General features: G+C 39.6%; 1 protein-coding gene across 7 annotated transcripts in view; it reads left to right on the top strand.

Moving 5' to 3' along the window:
* Window positions 1-19313, top strand: part of OCA2 (OCA2 melanosomal transmembrane protein) — a 385751-nt gene that overhangs the window by 181145 nt on the left and 185293 nt on the right. For all 7 annotated transcript variants that reach the window (XM_037016526.2, XM_073227087.1, XM_073227082.1 and 4 more), the window contains one exon: window positions 17628-17755. In XM_037016526.2, the coding sequence (XP_036872421.1) occupies window positions 17628-17755 (128 nt within the window). The remainder of the gene's footprint in view (window positions 1-17627; window positions 17756-19313) is intronic.

The following is a 19313-nucleotide window of genomic DNA, read 5'->3' as shown; positions in this document are numbered from 1 at the left end:
TTGCCTTTGCCAGGAGACTGTGTGTGTTTGCAAGAACACTTTCAATGCTCCAGCAATGAGTTCATGACTTTTACAAGGTGAGCTGGAGATGAGAGCTTAGGTCCTTCTCACATCTTTCCTGGGTGTGTGCATGATCCTACAAATGCATGTGGTGTCTATATACCCAGGAATATATTAGAGCTTTCTATAATCCCTCTGGGCATCTCATTCCCAGCTTTCTTTTTAAGTTTTTTTGGTCAGATTCTGCATAGCCCCAACTGTATTGCTGCCACAGACAACTGAGATGTGAAGCAATTGCCACTGATTGTTTTCAACATATGTCCTGGGGAATAAAGGTGTTCTCAGTGAGTGAGCTTTCAGGTCAGATTAAAGTCCTATCAGTAAGCGCTTATGCTCTACCCGGAGAGTGGGAGTTTCCAGGGAAGTCCCAGACAGGCTGAGGAGTGACAGTTCTGTGGGGATGGGAGCTTTTGGAAAGTTCTATCCCTCATTCAATGACTGCGAGGATGCTGCTGTTCACTGTGAGTGTGGGGCATTTGGTTTTTAAGGCTACCACAGAGCCAGGGAGAGAGGGACAAGGGTGAGACAAGTTAAAATGCCATAAAGCTCACTGTTATATCAGAATTCAGCTGTAACATCAAAGTTCAGCTGTATTTCTTGAATAAACATGTCTCATGTTGTTGCAAGTCTTTGGTTCATTCACAGGGGCCCAAAATGGTTGATTGTGACAATCTTTACCAGTATTCTCATTGCCTTTTTTGGGGAACAGATTTTTGTAGGTCCTTTACTTTGCAATTTCCACTGATTGAGTTCTTCCTGGTTGAGTTTTAAGTGGCTGTAATTGTACATATTTATTGTTACATTATCAACAAATACTGCTTCCTTTCCTGAGAGGTGTGATTTTTTTGTCTGTTTATTATTGGTGCCCAGCAGCGTCTTTCTCTGGATGTTGAGAACCTCGATGGCCTGGTGAAGACTGGGCTTGCAGGCAGCTGGGCAATAAAGAAGCCAAGCAGGGGCAAGAACTTTAGGAATATAATTCCTGGGTTCATGGCCCAATTCCACCTTGCAGGGGAGATGTGAGGCTAGCCTGGGTGGGGATGGGGTGGGTCTGGAGAGACAAGAGCCCTTGCTGAGGCTGAGTGTCTGACACTTGCTGGTCATTCACTTCCCAGGGAGTGCAGGGTACACTCCTGACCCCTCTGACTTCTTCTAATCACTCCAGGCCCACTTTTGACAGATCTCCAAACATCTGCCATATTGAAATGCTCTTCTCACTAAATCACATGTGAAGCTGTTTTCCCATTTATTTAGCAATTCTGTGATTTACAACTTCAACCTTCTTATTTTATTACAAAAATAATGTGCTACTGGCTCTGGAACATCTTTACCAATTTGCTTGAGCCACATTTCTTGAGCACCATGTAAACACTAGGAGATATAAAGTTAAGGAATGCTGGTTCCCCCTATTTGCCTAACAGCAACTGGGATAGAACATAGTGGAGCATTTCGCAAGGTTGGTTTGTGTTTTGGATGGTTCTCCAAACATGATATTCACTATTGTTTGTGGCCTTTCCCTTTTTAGCTCTGGTATGTTTTGAGTAATGTAGCCAATGTCCTCCACTGAGTGCAAACAGGTCAATGAATTTGCAGTAGAACAATTTAATGACTGTTCCCCCCTTCACTTTTTCATTCCAAATGGGTTGTGTTACATAGATCTGTGCCTTATGGCCACTGAGGGTTTTAAAGGCTGGGAAATTTTGATAGAGAACCACAGCAGCTTTTCAACTATGGATCTTTCAGGAATATTATTGGTCTATTAAAAAAAATTAACTGTAAACTATTGTTGGGAGAATTAGAGGTTAGACTTGCATTCCACTATGAGAATTCTTAGAGTTCTCAGACCTGCTTAAATTGCTATTACTTACGGTTTTCTCATTGGTCATTAACCTTGACATCCTAAGCTGTCTCAATATATATTAGCATTGTTTTCATGTAAAATTATATTCCTTCCTTAGCCTTAATAAAAATGACAATCCTCAAATTTACTATAGAAAATGAAACCTGGAAAACTCTGATACCTCTAGGGTTTCAGAAATATTGGGATGAGGAGATGTCTCCTTCCGGGGTCTCAGATAGCTGTTACTTTGGAGTCACAGTACTAGGAAGAGTAAATCGTGACAAAATTTTGATTTGCTTTTCTGAAGCAATTTCTCAATATCACTAACTTGAGCAAGAATTTAAATAAGTCTTGTGGCATTAGTTCTGTAGTCATTCATTTCTGGGGTTTATAATAATAAGAGAACCAGTTTTCCAAATGCTCATTTGTGGAAATTAGGTGTTCCATTGTTAGTGAATGACACAGGTAACTGGAATAAAATTCAACAACTGCAAACATGAATGACCCAGTTTTCTATGGCCTGTGCACTGATGTTTTCTCAGGCCAGCTGATAGGCTATGCTGGGCATGCCGGGTAAAGCACTGAGTGTGGCATCTCAGAAATCACAAGAAAGGGTTTTTCTTGCTGACACTGCATGTTCAGTGCTGGTCAGTGGGGGTTCCTGGTGGACAAAGGCACACACAATTTCCAGGGTCACCTTGGCAGGGAAGAGAGAGTGGATAGAACTAACAGCTGGCCTGAAATGCCAGTCTGAGAACGTGTGTCTCTTGTGCTCACAGCCCACTGGCCAGGTCCATCTATGGCTTTACCTAGCACCGTGGGGCTAGGAAGTCTGGTAGGGAGAAGAGGGCTGGATGTGTAAAGCTCTGGCAGTCTTGTGAACCACCCCATAAAACTCTTCCTAAAAGATCTTTTAGGGTTTCCATGACATGATACTTGTACATTAAAACAGTGGCCAGGAGCAGGATGAGCTACAATCTGCTGACATTAGATGTCGGTGTACATTGAAGGAATCAGTGAAAAATACACACCCTTGAACTTCAAGGCACTTGAGGAGTGGGGTGGGGGGAAGTCTCAGTGGTCCCTTTGGATCGTCTCCAAGGGCAGCTGGTGTATTTTCTCGGGGCCAGGCTGTTGTGCTGCCCAACTCCAGGGGCTCCAGGCACATGGAAGGTAGCTCACTGCAGCTGCATGGTGTGTGGCTCGGGTGGCCAGGCAGCAGCCCTGTGCCAGTGGATCAGAGGAAGGCTGCCCTTAGGACTAAAAGTACCTTCCCCAGGAGTGGCCTAGAAACTTTATCAAGTTATATGGCTTTCTGAGAATTTGCATCCCTGTTTAATGCAGATATTTAAGTGCTAATTCATTCACTTCATGCTACAATATTTTTTATCCCTCTTACTGCTGTGAGAGGCATTGTTTCTGACAAGGTTAATGCCCTGCCATCACAGCCCACATTTCTGTTAATGACAAAATTTAACAAAGCTGTAATGCAATAATGCAAAGTGAATACTCTCCAGCTTCTTTCAGCAGTCTTTCCTTATGCTTAATTATTTTTGAGTAAGAATTTACTCATTTTAATCATTCACAATTTCAATTGTGCTCTATAATAACTTGGGGGTATAGTATTCATATTTTTAATATCTGTATTTATAGGTCTTTAAGATATTATAAGTTCAATACAAAATCTTAACAGGATCTTGTTTTGAATAGTGAATAATGCTTATCATAAATAATGCCACAATTTCAATGCATTTTTAAAAAGTAGATGTTAGAAAATCATTTGACTTGATATCTAATAAATAAATAAGTACAAGAAAATGAAAAAGCTGTTAATGTTGGCTCTTTTTTTTTTTGCTGGCATTCTTATGGATTTGTCTTGAAGTCCTGGTTCATGTCTGCTTTGGCAGTTGTGAGTTTTCAGAGCCTGTTTGATTTTCAGCATCCTTCAAAGATGCAGAGAACCCCAGAGCAGCTCCCACACTGAACTAAGCTCTGCTGGCTCCCCCATGTCCCCAGAGACCCTTAGGTGCCTTTGTGCCCCGCCCAGTGTAGCTGTTACAGCTGTCCTCAATGAAACGGCGTCATCACGGCAGTTGTATGTGGGCCGTCTTCTCCACGAGACCGTGCAGTCCTCAGGACAGAGCTCTCGCCCATGCCGCTATCGCCAAGTCCCTGAGGCTATCACAGGGGACACATCTGAGTGTACTCGGTGCACATTTGTTGGCACAGCTGTCTCGTGGTCCAGTCCAGGTGTTTATCCTGCCGCTGTCTTTGTCTGACAATATGAGTGAGCTTGTGTTCGGGGTATAACCTGGACACTGTACTTGATACTTGCATATACAAAGGACAGGGATCCCACCTCTTTGCATTTTCATTGGAAGTCCTAGTATTCGGAAAAGCTTGCCACTCTTCAAGCACAGTGAATCCCCCTAGAGTGACTTGATGGTTATGGCTGCCACTGTCTAATGGCATATTTGTAGGGCTATACTATCCCCTCTCCCTCAGCCCCACCTCCTCCTTTGATTTTCTCTTTTTGGATGTGGGATGGGACAAATACAGAACAGAATGACAGTTTTTCTACTTTTACTGAAGGGAAGTTGGGCGCCGCCCGCGTGGTCTGGTAAGCAGTGGGCCTGGAAGCTTGCGCCGAGGCCGGAGTCCTGACTCTGCTGCCGTTGTGCAGAGAGGTAGGGGTGCTGCCTTCCGAAGTGGGATGGTTCTTTGGATCTCTCCTCCAAACTTCATCAGATCTCAGGTGCATTTGTGTCTGGGCAGGTGTGTGCCCCCTCGCCCTGCATTACTGTTCCATATGCTTCTAAAACTGCATGCTTTGTTCAAGAGGACCCAGTCTCTCCGAGGTTCAGGGGCCTCTTCTGTAAACTAGGATTGTTTCTAAGTATCTTCATTAGAGCATATTGAATCATCAAAGACATTGCCATGCCAAATTCAGCTTCCTAAAGAGGGTATAAAAAGTGCTAATCATAAAGGATTAGGCTGATAATTTTGATTACCTTAAAAGTAGGACCCTCTGTTTCTCAAAAGACTATTAAGTGAGTGAGAAAGAACCCATGGAGTGAAAAATAGATATGCACAAAAATGTATTTTTTGTTACATTTGGAAATTATATCTAAAATATAAAAAGAACACCTATAAATCAATAAGAGAAAGATGGAACACCCAGTGGAAAAATGGTCAGGAATCCTGAATAGACACTTCACAAAAGAGGATATTCAAATGACTGAAATCAAAAATATCATATGAAAAGTGCTTAATTTCATTAAGTCACCAGTAAAATGCAAATTTAAACCACAGCAAGATACCATTACATCTACACCTAAATGGCTTAAATTAAAGACTGACAACATCAAGTGTTGAGAGAATGTAAAACAGGAAGTGTTATATGTTACTGATATGATTGTAAATTTGTGCAAAAACTTTTGAAAATGATTTGTCAAACTCTACTAAAGTTTAGGACAATGTATATATTGCCCAGAAGGTTTGTTCTTAGTTATATGCTCAACAGAAATGCACATATATGCACTCCAAAAGACATATCTGTAAATGCTCATAGCAGCACCATTTGTAATAGCCCGAAGCTGGAAGTGACTCATATATCTATCAGTTCCTAGAATGGATAAATAAACTGTGGGATAATCATTACAGTGGAATAGTATTCAGAAATAAAAATATATGTATTACTGAAACTGTAGCAACATGACTGATTCTCACATGTTGTGCAAACATGTTGAGCAAAAGAAAAGTCTTATTGAGAAGTGTACATACTATATGATTCCGTATAAAGAACTCAGAAACAGGCAAATATATTCTGATGCTTGGAGTCAGGGACTGGAAGGGAAAGCGTAGGAATCAAAGGAAATCTAATCAGGCTTCTGGAATGTTGATAATGTTCTTTCTTGGCTGGGGAGGAAGTTGCATAAATATGTTTCCTTTGTAATTGAGCTATATGGTTTAATTAAAATCAATGCACTTTTTTTGTATTTATGTTATTGATTAATTAAAGTGCTTATAGAAGATTTGCAGATGATCTATACATTCACTGTATCAATTAGGGTCCAGGCAGAGAACAGATGGCCTACTCCAAGTTGGTAATTTGAATATAATTTATTAACAGGGCTGTTGCTAAGGTGTGGGCAAGTTGGAGGAATCAATGAAGGGTAGGATGGTGTTCCAGAGTCAGGGTGCATGTGTGTGTGAGAAAGAGAGAGAGAGAGAGAGAGAGAGGATGGAGGGGAAGTGAAGGATGTGTTGACAAGAACACCTTGACAAGACCTTTAGTGGCAGGACCCAGTAGGGAAGGATCCAAAGTAGTGGATGCCTTGAGCCCTCTCTCACCCTGATTTCACTTCCTGCTGGGGCTTCCTTTTGACAGAGCCCAAGAGGAATCCTGGGCGGGAGAAGCTTTTTGATGTGGTCCACACAAGGTAGCATGCAGGGTGTGGAGCATGGACAGGAAAGACCGCTCAGCAGGGCCCTGTGCACCTCCATTCGCCTGCCAGTGTTGGTGGAAGACTTTATTTGAGCAAAATGCTTAGAATTAGAATCACTTATGCTCCAATCACTTTTATTCTTCCCAACCTTAATGCTTTTAAAGTACTGACTTGATGTAATCATGGTGTTTCTAAGTCCCACTGGAGCCACACAGAAGCTTCCAAGGATTGAAAGGAAGCCTTTAGCTTCACTCTGAGTTTGATGTCACAGCCATAGCTGGCACCATGGGTGGTTTGCAGCCACCTCCCTGGATCAGGTGGGAGAGAGAAGACCTGGAGCCAGATCTCCTGGCTCTGAGGGCAGCTCCAATATGCAGAAGCTTGGTGCCCACGGGTACCCGCTCTGTGCCTCGGTACCCCTTATAAGGTTGCCGTGAGGATGGAATCACTTCATACAGACAGAGGCCTTAGAAACAGGGCCTGGCACAATTGAATACAGTGTGAATGGACAGTTTAGGCTGATTGCTAAACAGCTCAGGAAAATATAGGATGATGAAAAATGGTCTTGCTTTTGCTGGATTTTAAAGGGAAACTAGAAAGAATAGGGCTTTTCTCGTGAGAGAAACCTGTGCCTTCTTTATAGTAATTGCACAGGTAGTGAGATGCTAGCTCAACTTGGCCCCAGGCCCTGGACATGGTTAATAGAGTAACCCCTTGGGTACTGGTGCATTGCAGCCTTCGAATCCAACGAATCTCACACCGCCAGTCTGACTTGCTTACCCTGGTGTGGATGGGGAGTGCCCCAGCATGGGCACTGGGCTTGTACCCTGGACATGCAATGCTTGGGTAAATGACAGGTCCAGTGACAGGTCTAAAACTATGTTATGGACAACCATGGTGTTTCTGTGCCACCGAGAGTTCTGTTATTTGTGATAAATCTTATGTGGCCTATTTTAGGCAGTCAATGGCTAATACACATGAGACATTTCACCCGAGGGAGGCAGGCGGTGTGGGAGCTTGTACTTTGTCCTATGTTCACAGCCCGTTGTGAATTTTCCTGATTTGAAGGATGATATGAGGTTTATGAGTCTTGAGATATTCTCTGGAGATGCATCCCGTATGGTTTAAGACATACAGATTAGTTCATCTTAACTGTAGGTAAATGGATTCATCTAGATAGTACTGCTCGTGATCATAGGCACCTGAAAAATGTCCAGAGCAAGGAACATACACAATATTTTCTTTATGAAATATTGCAAGTTGTCAGACAGAACAAAATAAAGTGATATTTCTGAGTATATGAAACAAACCACCTTTTGGGGACAGGTTTCATAAGTGTAATTTCCAGATTTATTCTTAAGCTAGTGAAAGCATTCTCTCTAAAGACTGAGCACATGAGAGGAATCCAGTTCAGTGGAATGGAGAGAAATTCTCACAGACTGAGGACTGAATCCTGGTTTTGCCCCCAGCAAGCCATGCAGCCCAAAGAAACCAGTTGATCTTTGGGAGCCTCAGCTTCCCCGTGGGCTGGGTTGCTGCGAGGTGGCCAGTGAATGCCAGAGTCAGGAGGCTGCTCAGAGGGTGACAGAAGCCCTTTGCTGTACTTGCCTTAGAATCGTATTGCCCAGGACTTTGGAAACAGAAAAGAGGTCCATTTAGCACTTTGTTCCTTGTTGAAACTTTGCTGTCTTGGAGATTTGAATGAAAAGTGCATAGCTGCTTACCTTATCTCACGGTGAGAGATTGATGCCCATTCAAGGAGGGGGTTGATAGAAGCTGCACAGGATAAAGACAGCTCAGGTGAATGTTGGTTTTTATCCTTATCGATCTCCACTTAACCGGACTTTTAATTTTCAGTAGAAGAGTCTCAATAGCACATTGTTAGAATTTGTAATGAAATGTGAAGCTGGAAGTTGTGATGTTTCCATTCAGCTGGCTTTTCTTCAGGCACACTGTGAAAGAACCACCCCCCTTCATCCTTTGTCCCTGGCTGTCATTGAGGAGCTGGCTGGTGTGTGAGAAAGAGCAGAATACAACATTTCTGGTAGCTCCCTGGTCAGGGGACACAACAGCACTGCGACTCCTCTGCAGAGGCACCAGGCATTACCAGGCAGATACACTTGAGTGCAGGCAGTGTGGTTAAAATTAAGTGAGAAATTGAGGTTTTACAGGGACAAGGTGAGACTCATTTAGTTATAGGTTATTGCAGGGACTTTTTCTGCTGTGACAAAGCTCTGTAAATATGAGCCTCTTCTAAGGTTGGATTGATGAATGCTATGACAGGAGTTTTGGCCGAAAGAAAATTTGGGCCTCCACAAATGATAAGGATAAATAAAACTATAAGAGTCTTTCAGGAGCTTCCATCTTCCTGTCCTGACAGAAATTTCTCTGAGGCTCATGAACAATAACTTGTGTTTCTACTGTCTTAGATAGAGATTCTTACTGCCATATAGCAGAGCCAAATGGGAAGCCATTTCTGGTTGTAGAAAACCATTGCTCAGAGACAATGCAATTGGTGCAGTTTTTTTCTTACTGAGAATTTAAAGAAAAGATATCTCCTATCTTTAGGAGAACAATCAAGGAATCCATCCTCATATGTGATGGATCAGGTAAGCAGGTGTCTGTTTTCAGTACTGTGGTAGGTGCTGTGGAGGATCAGAGAAAAGTAACCAAGTCTAGTCTGGCAGACAGAGCCACACACCGGGAAGACCAGGCCACTCCAGCAGCCTGGCTCAGCGGCTCCTCTTTAGGAATGAGTCCCAGCACCTCCGCATGTGGCGCAGGCCTTCTGATCTGCCTCACACATGCTGAAGGACAGTGCACTTCCCAACTAAGACATCTTTTCTTTTCTTTTTTTTAAATTATGGTAAAAATATGTATCACAAAAATTTGCCATTTTATCCATGTTAAATATGGACAATTCAGTGATATTAATTACATTCACAATGTTGTGTAAGTCACCATTATCAAATTTATATTCAAAACTTTTCATCACCCCAAACAGAAACTCTGTCACCATTAAACAATAATTCTTCATTTTTTCTCCCCCTTCCCCCAAATCTAACCTCCAATCTGTCCATCTCTATGAATTTACCTAGTCTAGATATTGCATATAAGGGCAAAAGTACAATGTTTGCTGTTGAACTCTAGTGAATTTTCATTTCAGTTATTGTACTTTTTCAGATTCAGAATTTCAGTTTAATTTTGTCTTCCTCTTCCCATATTATCCATTTTTAAGTGTACAGCTCTGTAGTTTAAAGTCTATCAACACTGCTGTGAAATAGGGCTCCAGAACTTTTATCTTGTCAATCCAAAGCCCTTACTCGTTTGGCAACAACCTTCTTTTTCCTCCTTCACCCCAGAGCTTTCTGTTTTTGTGACGTTGACTACTTTGGATACTGCATATAAGTGGAATCATACAGTATTTATTTTTGTGGTAGGCTTTCACTTAGCATAATGTCCTCAAGATTCATCCATGCTGCAGAATGGGATAGAATTTCTTCCCTTTTTAAATCTGAATAATATTCTGTTGTTGGATATGCCAGTTTGTGTATCCATTCACCTGCCAGTGGGCACTCGGGTCGTCTCTTCCTAATGACTGCTGTGAAGGGCGCTGCTATGGGCATGCTGTCAGCTGCCTCCTTGAGGTTCTGCTCCGGTTCTCTCGGATATATACTCAGAAGAGGGACTGTTGGATCTTGCAGTAGTTCCAGTTTAAATTTTTTGAGGAACCACCATCCTGTTTTCCATAGCAGTTGAGCCATTTTACAATCTCACTAATATTGCATAAGGGTTCTGATTTCTCCACATCCTCATCAACATTTTTTTCTGCTAGTAGCCATTTTGATGGGCAAAAGGTGATATTTCATTGTCATTTTGATTTGCATTTCTCTGATGATTAGTGATGTTGAGAATCTTTTCATGTGCTTATTGCCATTTGCATATCATCTTTGAAGAAATATATATTCAGGTACTATGCCCATTTTTAAATTGGGTTGTTTGGATTTTTTGTTGCTGATTTGTAGTTTTTAAAAATATTTTGGATATTAACCCCTTATCAAATTGTGATTTATAGATATTTTCTCCCATTCCATAGGTTTGTAAAATATTTCTATTCTGTTCATTGTGTCCTTTGATTCAGAAAAGTTTAGAAGTTTGATATTACTCTCATTTGTCTAATTTTGCTTTTGTTGCCTGTACTTTTGGTGACATATCCAAGAATACACTGCCAAGTTCAATGTCAAATATCCCCCTATGTTTTCTTTCAGGGGTTTTATAGTTTTAGGTCTTTAATCCATTTTGAGTTAATATTTGCATATGGTGTAAGAGAAAGGTCCAAAAAAATTCATTCTTTTGCATTGTGGATACTTAGTTTTCCCACCATCATTTGTTGAAGAAGCTATCCTTTCCCCGTTGAGTGGTCTTAGCATCTTTGTTGAAGAGTATTTGACCATATACGCAAGAGTTTATTTCTGGAATCAGTATTTTATTCTATGGGTCTGTTTCTTTGTATGTTTTGTGTTTTTTTTATTGTTGAAAACTGGGCATTTGAATATTACAATGTGGTAACTCTGGAAATTAGGTTCTCTCCTGTCCCTAGGGCTTGCTGTTTTTTGTTTTTGATCTTTGGAGGCTGTAGCAGTCCATTTGTTTTGTGACTTTCCCAAACTATTTTTGCATAGGCTATGTTCCTTGTCGTGCATGGTCATTGAAATCTCTGTTAGTGCGTTCAGCTACTGTTTTGACAGAATTTTCAATGAAAAAATCAGGGGGTAAAAAGCAAAAAGAAATAACAGAAAAACACAGCAAAAGTAACTTCAGGTGAAAGCTTAGGGAGTTCTCTCACCTCTTCTGAGCACAGACCTTCCCCTGGACATGCATGTGGCTTTTGTATTCCCCTGAGTACATGGCTGCTTTTGAATGTCTTAATTTCTGAAAGAAATCTGCCCAGCTTCTGCTCCTGTGCCTCAGGAGACATATGGTTGTGATGCCGGGGTTCTTGTTTGTGGAGCCAAAGAATGAGCTTCACAAACAGTCAAGGTAGGGGAGCGAGGTACAGGCTTTTATTTAGAGATACAGTGAAAGGACAGAGTTCCCGGCTCACGCCAGGAGGGGACAAGAGAGTCCGTAGTGGTGCCTTGTCTAGGGGGTCTTATAGAGTTGAGGATTTTTTGAGAACATGAAAAAACTTAGGGGTGGGGACTTGTTAAGTGGTCCCTGAATATTAAAAATTAACTTAACTGTAAGGAATTTCCTGCCTTGATTTCTCTCTGGGACACTGGTGCCTTGGTCTGGGAGCATATCAAAGACTTCCTGTCCAGCTCCCAAGGTGGGCTGAGGTATTGTCTACTTGCTAAAGAATTTTGCCTCTTAAACTTCCTGGGTGTTAAAATGCAATCTTCAAGATGGAATTCTTCTTGCCCTTTACCATGCCGTCTACAGCTGGGTCTGCATGCTAAGTTAGTTGCTCAGTTTGCAGAATTACCTAGTCAGATCTGAAGGAGGAAAGACAGCACATAGGCCTGGGCCTTTTAGCATGCTAAAGTCAATCTTACACATGGTTACAAATGATTAGCATAATAAAACATGTGCTACTCTTCTTTATCTGGGGAACATTAACTGATCTCACTGAAGAATGATTCTAGAGCTCAATGTTTAACCTAGAGTTTTAGCAGGGGGGATTTCCTTGCATGTAGTTACACTGCTCTGACTGCAAATATCCCGCCCTGCCCCCTCAGGAGGCCCTCACCCTCCTCTGACTACATCCATGGTCTCAGTTGTATGTCTCAACCACAGTATTTCCCCAGGCATCTGTGGCTCATTAATTTGGCTTGCAGTGTTTTCTGGCCTGAGTTCTGAGTTGGGTGAAACAGAGATGAGTGCCTTGCATAGATCCCTCAGGTAGCCTCCAGTCAAGTTAGAAGACACATACCTAACCACTGGTGAATAATATCTGCTCTGCTCCCTCTGTGCGGGAGACCACTGGGCGTACAGGGCTGCCCCTCCTCAAGGCCACTGACATGGGGGGGAGGCGAGGGGCAAGGACAAGTGAAAATGTCACTGAGCTTTCCTATCATTTTTAAATTGCCCTTTTCTTGATTCAGTATTTGGTTGCTATAAGCCTTTGATTGTTTTCCAGAGTTCTGACAAAGTTAGTTTTAATAGTTTCTGCTTGTTTCTTGATGTTTTTGTACAGGTAAGAGCTTGGAACTGCTTACCCACCATTAGAGTGATGTCACTCTGATGTCCTCCTTCTCCATGCTCTGTCTTTGCATGTGCTTTACCTTTGTCTTCAATGTCTTTTCCCTCTTTACCTGGAAAATTATATTTATCTTCTAAGATGTTGCTTGAATATCACCTTCTTTGTGAAACCTCTCAATAACCACATTTTGTTGCTTTCTCTGGAGGCTCACTAGTGGTTTGTATGTATGCATACTGTTACATCAAGTATAACTGTGTACTTACACATGTGTGTTCTCCACTGGATGGTGAACCCTTAAAATTTGTGGTGGTAGCTTGCTACCTTAAGTCAGAGCCTGGCACAGAATGGGCATCCAAAAGTGGCATATAGAAGATTTCAGATTAAAGGGACACTCAGTGAGGACCAGTGAAGGGACCAGAATAGGATTTTTCTTTGATGTTGTGAGAAGACTAGTGTTTCAAGAGTATAGAAATGAGCACACTTTGGAAAACAGAAATAAGTAAGGGTAATAGGAGAAAAGGCATAGTTTAGATATGTCTTCAAATTGTATTGGTTACATGCAATAACTGTTGTCTTCCCGAAAATAATCTCTATTTAAGCTCTCAAAGGTAGAGTAAGGGTAATAGAAAGAATTGGAAACAATCAGTTCATATAAACTTTTAGTGTATTTTAAAATGCAAAGTAGAGTAGTGTCAGGAATTGATGGTTGACAAGAAACTTCTTTTACCCAGACAATTCTTATTCAAGACGTTTCCCCCTCAAATATGTAACAGTTGAGGTCCCAGGGCTTTCCTTTCTTTAATGAATAGTTTTCTGCTTCTTCCACTTGCGAACTGGCCTGCTCCACTTTGGTCTTAGAGAATTCTTCTGTCTTTTTGATGGACAACAGTAGACTTTAACTCTTGAAGGTGGGAGAGAACAAACAGATGGCTTAATGAAATTCGCATACATGAATATCTATCAAACACACATTTAGTTACAAGGAGGCACAGATCAGTTTGTGAAACCTGTTTGGTTAATCTGATGATGCCCCAGTTCATTGAACTTGTAGTGTCTGAGGCATACCTTGCAAGAAACATTTACTAGAGACAGCTTATATTCTATTAAAGTGCAGTAAGCCTTAGAGTTGGTATCAGAAACAGAATCTTCAGAGATGCGGTGTCAGGTTCTCTCCCTAATGAAGAGCAGCGTTCAGGCATCACCCCTGGAGGTCTCCTTAGGCCTGTTTGTAACCCCCCATTCCTGAGCCTCCCAGTGCCTCTCCCCAGGCAATCTTTGATCTGTTTTCTGTCACTATAGGTCAGGGGTTGGCAAGTTTTTTTTGTAAAGAACTGGAGATAGAAATCTTTAAAGCTAGGTAGATTATATACTCTCTGCTACAAATACTAAACACTGCTGTTTAGTGCTAAAACAGCCATGGCTAATATGTTAATGAATGGCCGTGGATGTGCTGCAGAAAAATTTATTTATAAAAATAGGCAGTGGGCCAGATTTGACTCATGGGCTGTAGTTTGTAAACCCTGCTATTTGCATTTTTTGGAGGTTTATATAAAATAATTGTATATATAATTTTTTTTTTGACCTGGCTTCTTTCATTAGCATAATTATTATGAGACTGATTCATGTAGTAGTGTACATCATTAATTCATTCCATTTTAATTTCTGAGTGGTATTCCATGGTTTGAATATGCTATAACTTGTATATCCATTCATCTGTTAATGGACATTCGGGCTGTTTCTGGTTTTGGCTGTTACAACTAAAACTGCAGTGAATATTTGTGTTCAACTCTTTGTATCATCATATGCTTTAATTTCTCTTGTACTAATACCTAAAAGCGGAATGATTGGACCATATAGTAGATTTGTGGATAGCAGTAATGCTTCTAAAAACTGCCAGACCCTCTTCCAAAGTGGTTGTACCATTTTAAAGAGTTCCACCAGCAGTGTATGAGAGTTCTCGTTTCTCCACATCCATGTCAACAGTTTGGTCTGTCCTTGTGATTTTATACATTCTAATGTATGTAGTGAAATAATACCCTTTCATTACTTACCATTTCCCTGATGACTAGTGATATCGAGCATCTTTTCATGTGCTCATTTTCCATATTTATATCTTCTTTGGTGAGGTGTCTGTACAAAATATTCCCCATTTTGATTGGGTTGTTGACTTGCTGGGTTTTGATAGTTAAAAAAAATGTGTTCTGGATATGAATCGTTTATCAGGTGGATAATTTACAAATATTTTCTCCTAGTTTGTGGCTTGTTTTGGCTATTACTTCACAGTGACTGTTGAAAAGCATTAATTCATGATTTTGATAAAGTCCATTTTATGAAAATTTCTTTTTAGGGATCATGCTTTTAGTGTTGTACCTAAGAAAACTTTCCCGAAGTCCAAGAGATTTTTTTCTATGCTTTATTCTAAAAATTTGAGTTACAAATCTTACATTTAGGCTTGTGATCCACTTAGTTAACTTTTGTATATGATTCAGTGAACAGCTCAAAGTAAAAAAAAAAAAAAACTTTTGCATGTGATATCTAATAGTTCCAGCACCATTTATGGAAAAATCTTCTTTTTCTTCTCTGGACTGCCGTTGAACCTTTGCTGAAGATCAGTTGATGATGAATGTGTAGGTGTATTTCTGGTTTCTCCTCTGATCAGTTTGCAGGTATTGTGGTACAATCAGTCTTGCAGGGAGATAATAAATGTCCTACTTGATTCTTTTTCAAGGTTGTGCCAGCTCTTCTGGCTCCTTTGCATTCCTATATGGATTTTAGAATCAGTATGTTGGTTTCTACACAGAGATGGCTGAGGATTCTACAAATCACTTGTAGGAGAAACTGAAGAAAACCTAAATAAATGGAGATATGTACCATGCTCATAAATAAACAATATTGTTAAAATATTAATTCTTCCCAAGTTAATCCATACATGGTGCCTCAAAGGTCCACACTCTAATTTCTGATGTTAATTTCTCTGTATGTTGTGTTACATAGCAAAAAGGACTTTGCAGATAGATTAAAGTCACAAACCTTAACTGAGGGAGATTTCCAGGATTATCTAGGTGGGTCCAATGTAATCAGATGGGCCCTTAAAATTGGAAGTAGAAAACAGGAGTCAGAGAGATGTGACAGAAAAAGAGGCAGGAGAGATATGAAGTGTGGGAAGGACTGGACCCAGCGTCACTAGGTTTGAAGGTAGAGGAAGAGGGGGTCATGAGCCAGGGAGTATGAGTGGCCCCCACAAGCTGAGACTAATGCCTGGCTGATAGGCAGCAAGAAAATGGGGCATCACTCTTACAGCTGCAAATAATTGAACTATGTCAACAACCTGTAGGAGCAAAGAGAAAGAATCTCTCCTAGAGCCTCCTGAAAGGGATGCAGCCCTGCCCACATCTTGATTATGTCTGGATGGGGCTTGAGTCAGAAGCCACCATATTTCTGACCAATGAAAATGGTGACACAAGAAGTAGGTTTTATTTTAAGCCACTACATTTATGGTAATTTGTTATGGCAGGTATAGAAAACCAGTACTCTTTTTATGTCTGTAGAAGAGTTGAGTCACCAATCTTATTCTTGATATTGGCAATTTTTGTCTTCTCACATTTTGTCCTATTCAGATTGGCTAAAGTTTATTAACATTTAAAAAAATTATTTTTATTGAAGTATGGTTAATATACAATATTTTATCGGTTTCAAGTATACAACATATGATTCAACAGTTACATACATTATTAAATCCTCACAAGTAGTGTAGTAATCTGTTAACATAGAAAGATGTTATAGAATTATTGACTATATTCTCTATGTTGTACTTTTTCCCCATGACTAATTTATGTTATGACTGAGATTTTGTGCCTCTTTATCCCCTTCACTTATTTCACCCACTCATCAACTCCTCCCCATGGTAACCATCAGTCACTTCTAAGTGTCTGTGAGTCTATTGCTGTTTTGTTCATTTTGTTTTGTTTTGTTTTTAGATTCCACATATAAGTGAAATCCGTGGTATTTATTTACTAATATTCTTGATCTTCTTTAAGAACTAAGTTTTGGTATCATTGCTTTTCTCTAATATTTATCTATTTTCTATTTCACTGATTCCTGCTACAACCCCTATTATTTATTTTCTTCTACTTATTTTGGGTTTTGTTTGCTCTACTTAGTAAAATAATTAGCAGACTATATGAATAAAAACTTCACACAAGAACATATACATATGACAAATAAGCACATGAGAAAATGCTAGATATCATTAGTCATTAGGAGGATGCAGTTTGGAACTAAAGTGAGCTACTACTTCATGCCCATTGGAATGTCAGAAATCAAAAAGGCTGACAAAATGTTGAAGATGTAGAGGAACTGGAATTCTCACATTGCTGGTGGAATTGCAAAATGTTACAACCATTTTGAAAACAGTTTCACTGTTTCTTAAAACATAAACATTCCATAATAATATCTGATCATATGAGCCAACCATTCCATTCATAGGAATTTCCCAAAGGGAGAGGAAAGCATATGCACATAGAGATAATTTTATATGAAAGTTCATAGCAGATTCATTTTTAATAGCCAAACACTAGAAGCAATCCAAACATCCATCAATGGTGAATGGTTATGTACATTGTGGTATAGTCATACTATAGCATACTATTAAACGATAAAAAGGTATTAGCTGCTGATCCACACACCAGTACTAAAAAACCTTAAAATAATTGCGCTGAATGGAAGCAGTCACACAATAAAATACATTTTGTATGATTGCATTTATAGGAAACAGATAAATGTAAGCTAATCCAGTGAAAGAAAAGAGATGAATGGTTTCCTAGGGTCGGGTGGGGTGATTGCAGGAACTAGAGGCGTGGGCGTCAGTAACTGCTGGGGGTGTGGGGATGGATGTCCATGAGCTTAATTGTGGTATTGGTTTCAGGTGTGTATACATTAGCCAAAATGTAAATGGTGTATTTTAAATATGTTCAGTTTGCAGAATGTCAGTTATCTTAAAGAAAAAAGAAACCAGAAGATAAGAAATTAGTGTGTTAACAATTAAACAAATCTATATGACCATGTATTTGTTTCACAGGGTGGATTGCTATTCTGGGTGCCATCTGGTTGCTAATTTTAGCTGATATCCATGATTTTGAGATAATTCTACACCGAGTGGAATGGGCAACACTTCTATTCTTTGCAGCACTCTTTGTTTTGATGGAGGTAAGACTTTAGAACTTTTACAATATGATCTTTTACTTGTTTTTTATATTTTGTATTTTATTTAGTGAATGAGGAATGTCCAAGTCTTAAAGTCTTTCCATATATTCATTAAGTGGAAAATGATGGAGGTTGTAATTAGATTATGACAAGTTAAACAAGCTTTTATTTCAGCTATCCAAATTTTTCTGATAAAATTATTTGCTGGGTTTTTTTTTTCTTAAATTACCTTGTGGTTTGTAAACTTGTTCTAATTTAATTTGATGTCAGTAGAACTTTCTCTAAGTTGGGCTTAGAGAAATTGTTATACCAAGTTTACTGGTAATATTATCTAGATCTGTTTAATTTTGTGTAATATTTAAGTAAACATTTTATGTTATGGAAAAGACTACGTCAGAGAAAAGAGTAAATACTACAGATTGTTTGAAAGTTGTTACAGAATTACTCACAATTGTTTTCAATCTTGGGACTTGATTTATAAATTTGTGTCCTCTGCAAATATAATGGTTCACTGATACAGAAAGATATTACTCCCTAAAGGAGTGGTCAATGTCTTACAGTAATTACTTTAACTTACTGATGACAGATCCATTTGGTTTTAATTCTTCTCTGGATTAAAACCTTGACACTGTTGTGTTTTTCTAATTGTTTTTAAGACGGGTCCCTTGAGTCTTTGAAATCCAGACCTTTACTCATTACGGATTGTACAGATATAATCAAGTGACTCGTGTAGGCACCCCCCAAACCTGCCACAGTCATAAAGTATATTCTCTGTCCTTGGTGCCTACTTAAAATTTCACCTTCTCTCTTCTGAGTGTTCTTTCCACACAAATAGAATTTGGAGGGGAAAGTTCCGGTTCTTTTACTGTTTTCATGATTGGCCTTTACATGTTTACGCCAGGTGTAAATTGCTGTCTCATCTTAGCTTTTGGCATATTTTTCTCTAGTTTTCACTTCACTTTCTACTTCATTTTGTGTTGATGGGGTGAGCCTTGAAATTTTAAAAAGAACTTTATTGAGATGTAATTTACTTATATATAACAAAACTCACTCATTTTGAGTTTATAATTGGATGATTTTGAGTAAATTTGGAACATTTCCATCAGCCCAAAAGGATACCTCATGTTCATTTACAGTCAGTTCTAGCTCCCAGCTTCAGTTCTAGGCATCACTAATCTCCTTTCTATCCAGTGATTTGTCTTTCTGAACATTTTATCGAAAAGGAATCATATGCCGTGTAGTCTTCTCTATCTGTTTTTGTTAATTAGAAGTTCATCATGTTCTAGCAGCTCATTTTATGTTGCTGAATAGCATTCCACTGTACAGATATACTTTATTTTGTTTACCCACTTACCTGTAGATGAGCATTTGTATTGTTTCCAATTTTTGGATATTATGAATATTACTATCAAACATTTGTGTACATTTGTGTGGATATATGTTTTCATTTCCTTCAGGTAGATGCCAGGTCTTATAAGTTTAGCTTCTTAAGAAACTGACAAAATCTTTTCCACATCGCTTGTACCGTCTTACATTCCCACCAGCAATGTGATAGAATTCC

Source organism: Manis javanica, chromosome 18 (assembly GCF_040802235.1).
Source record: "Manis javanica isolate MJ-LG chromosome 18, MJ_LKY, whole genome shotgun sequence".
In the NCBI taxonomy this organism is placed as follows: Eukaryota; Metazoa; Chordata; class Mammalia; order Pholidota; family Manidae; genus Manis; species Manis javanica.
Note: the sequence above shows the minus strand (reverse complement) of the source record. Positions and strands in the feature narration are given on the sequence as shown.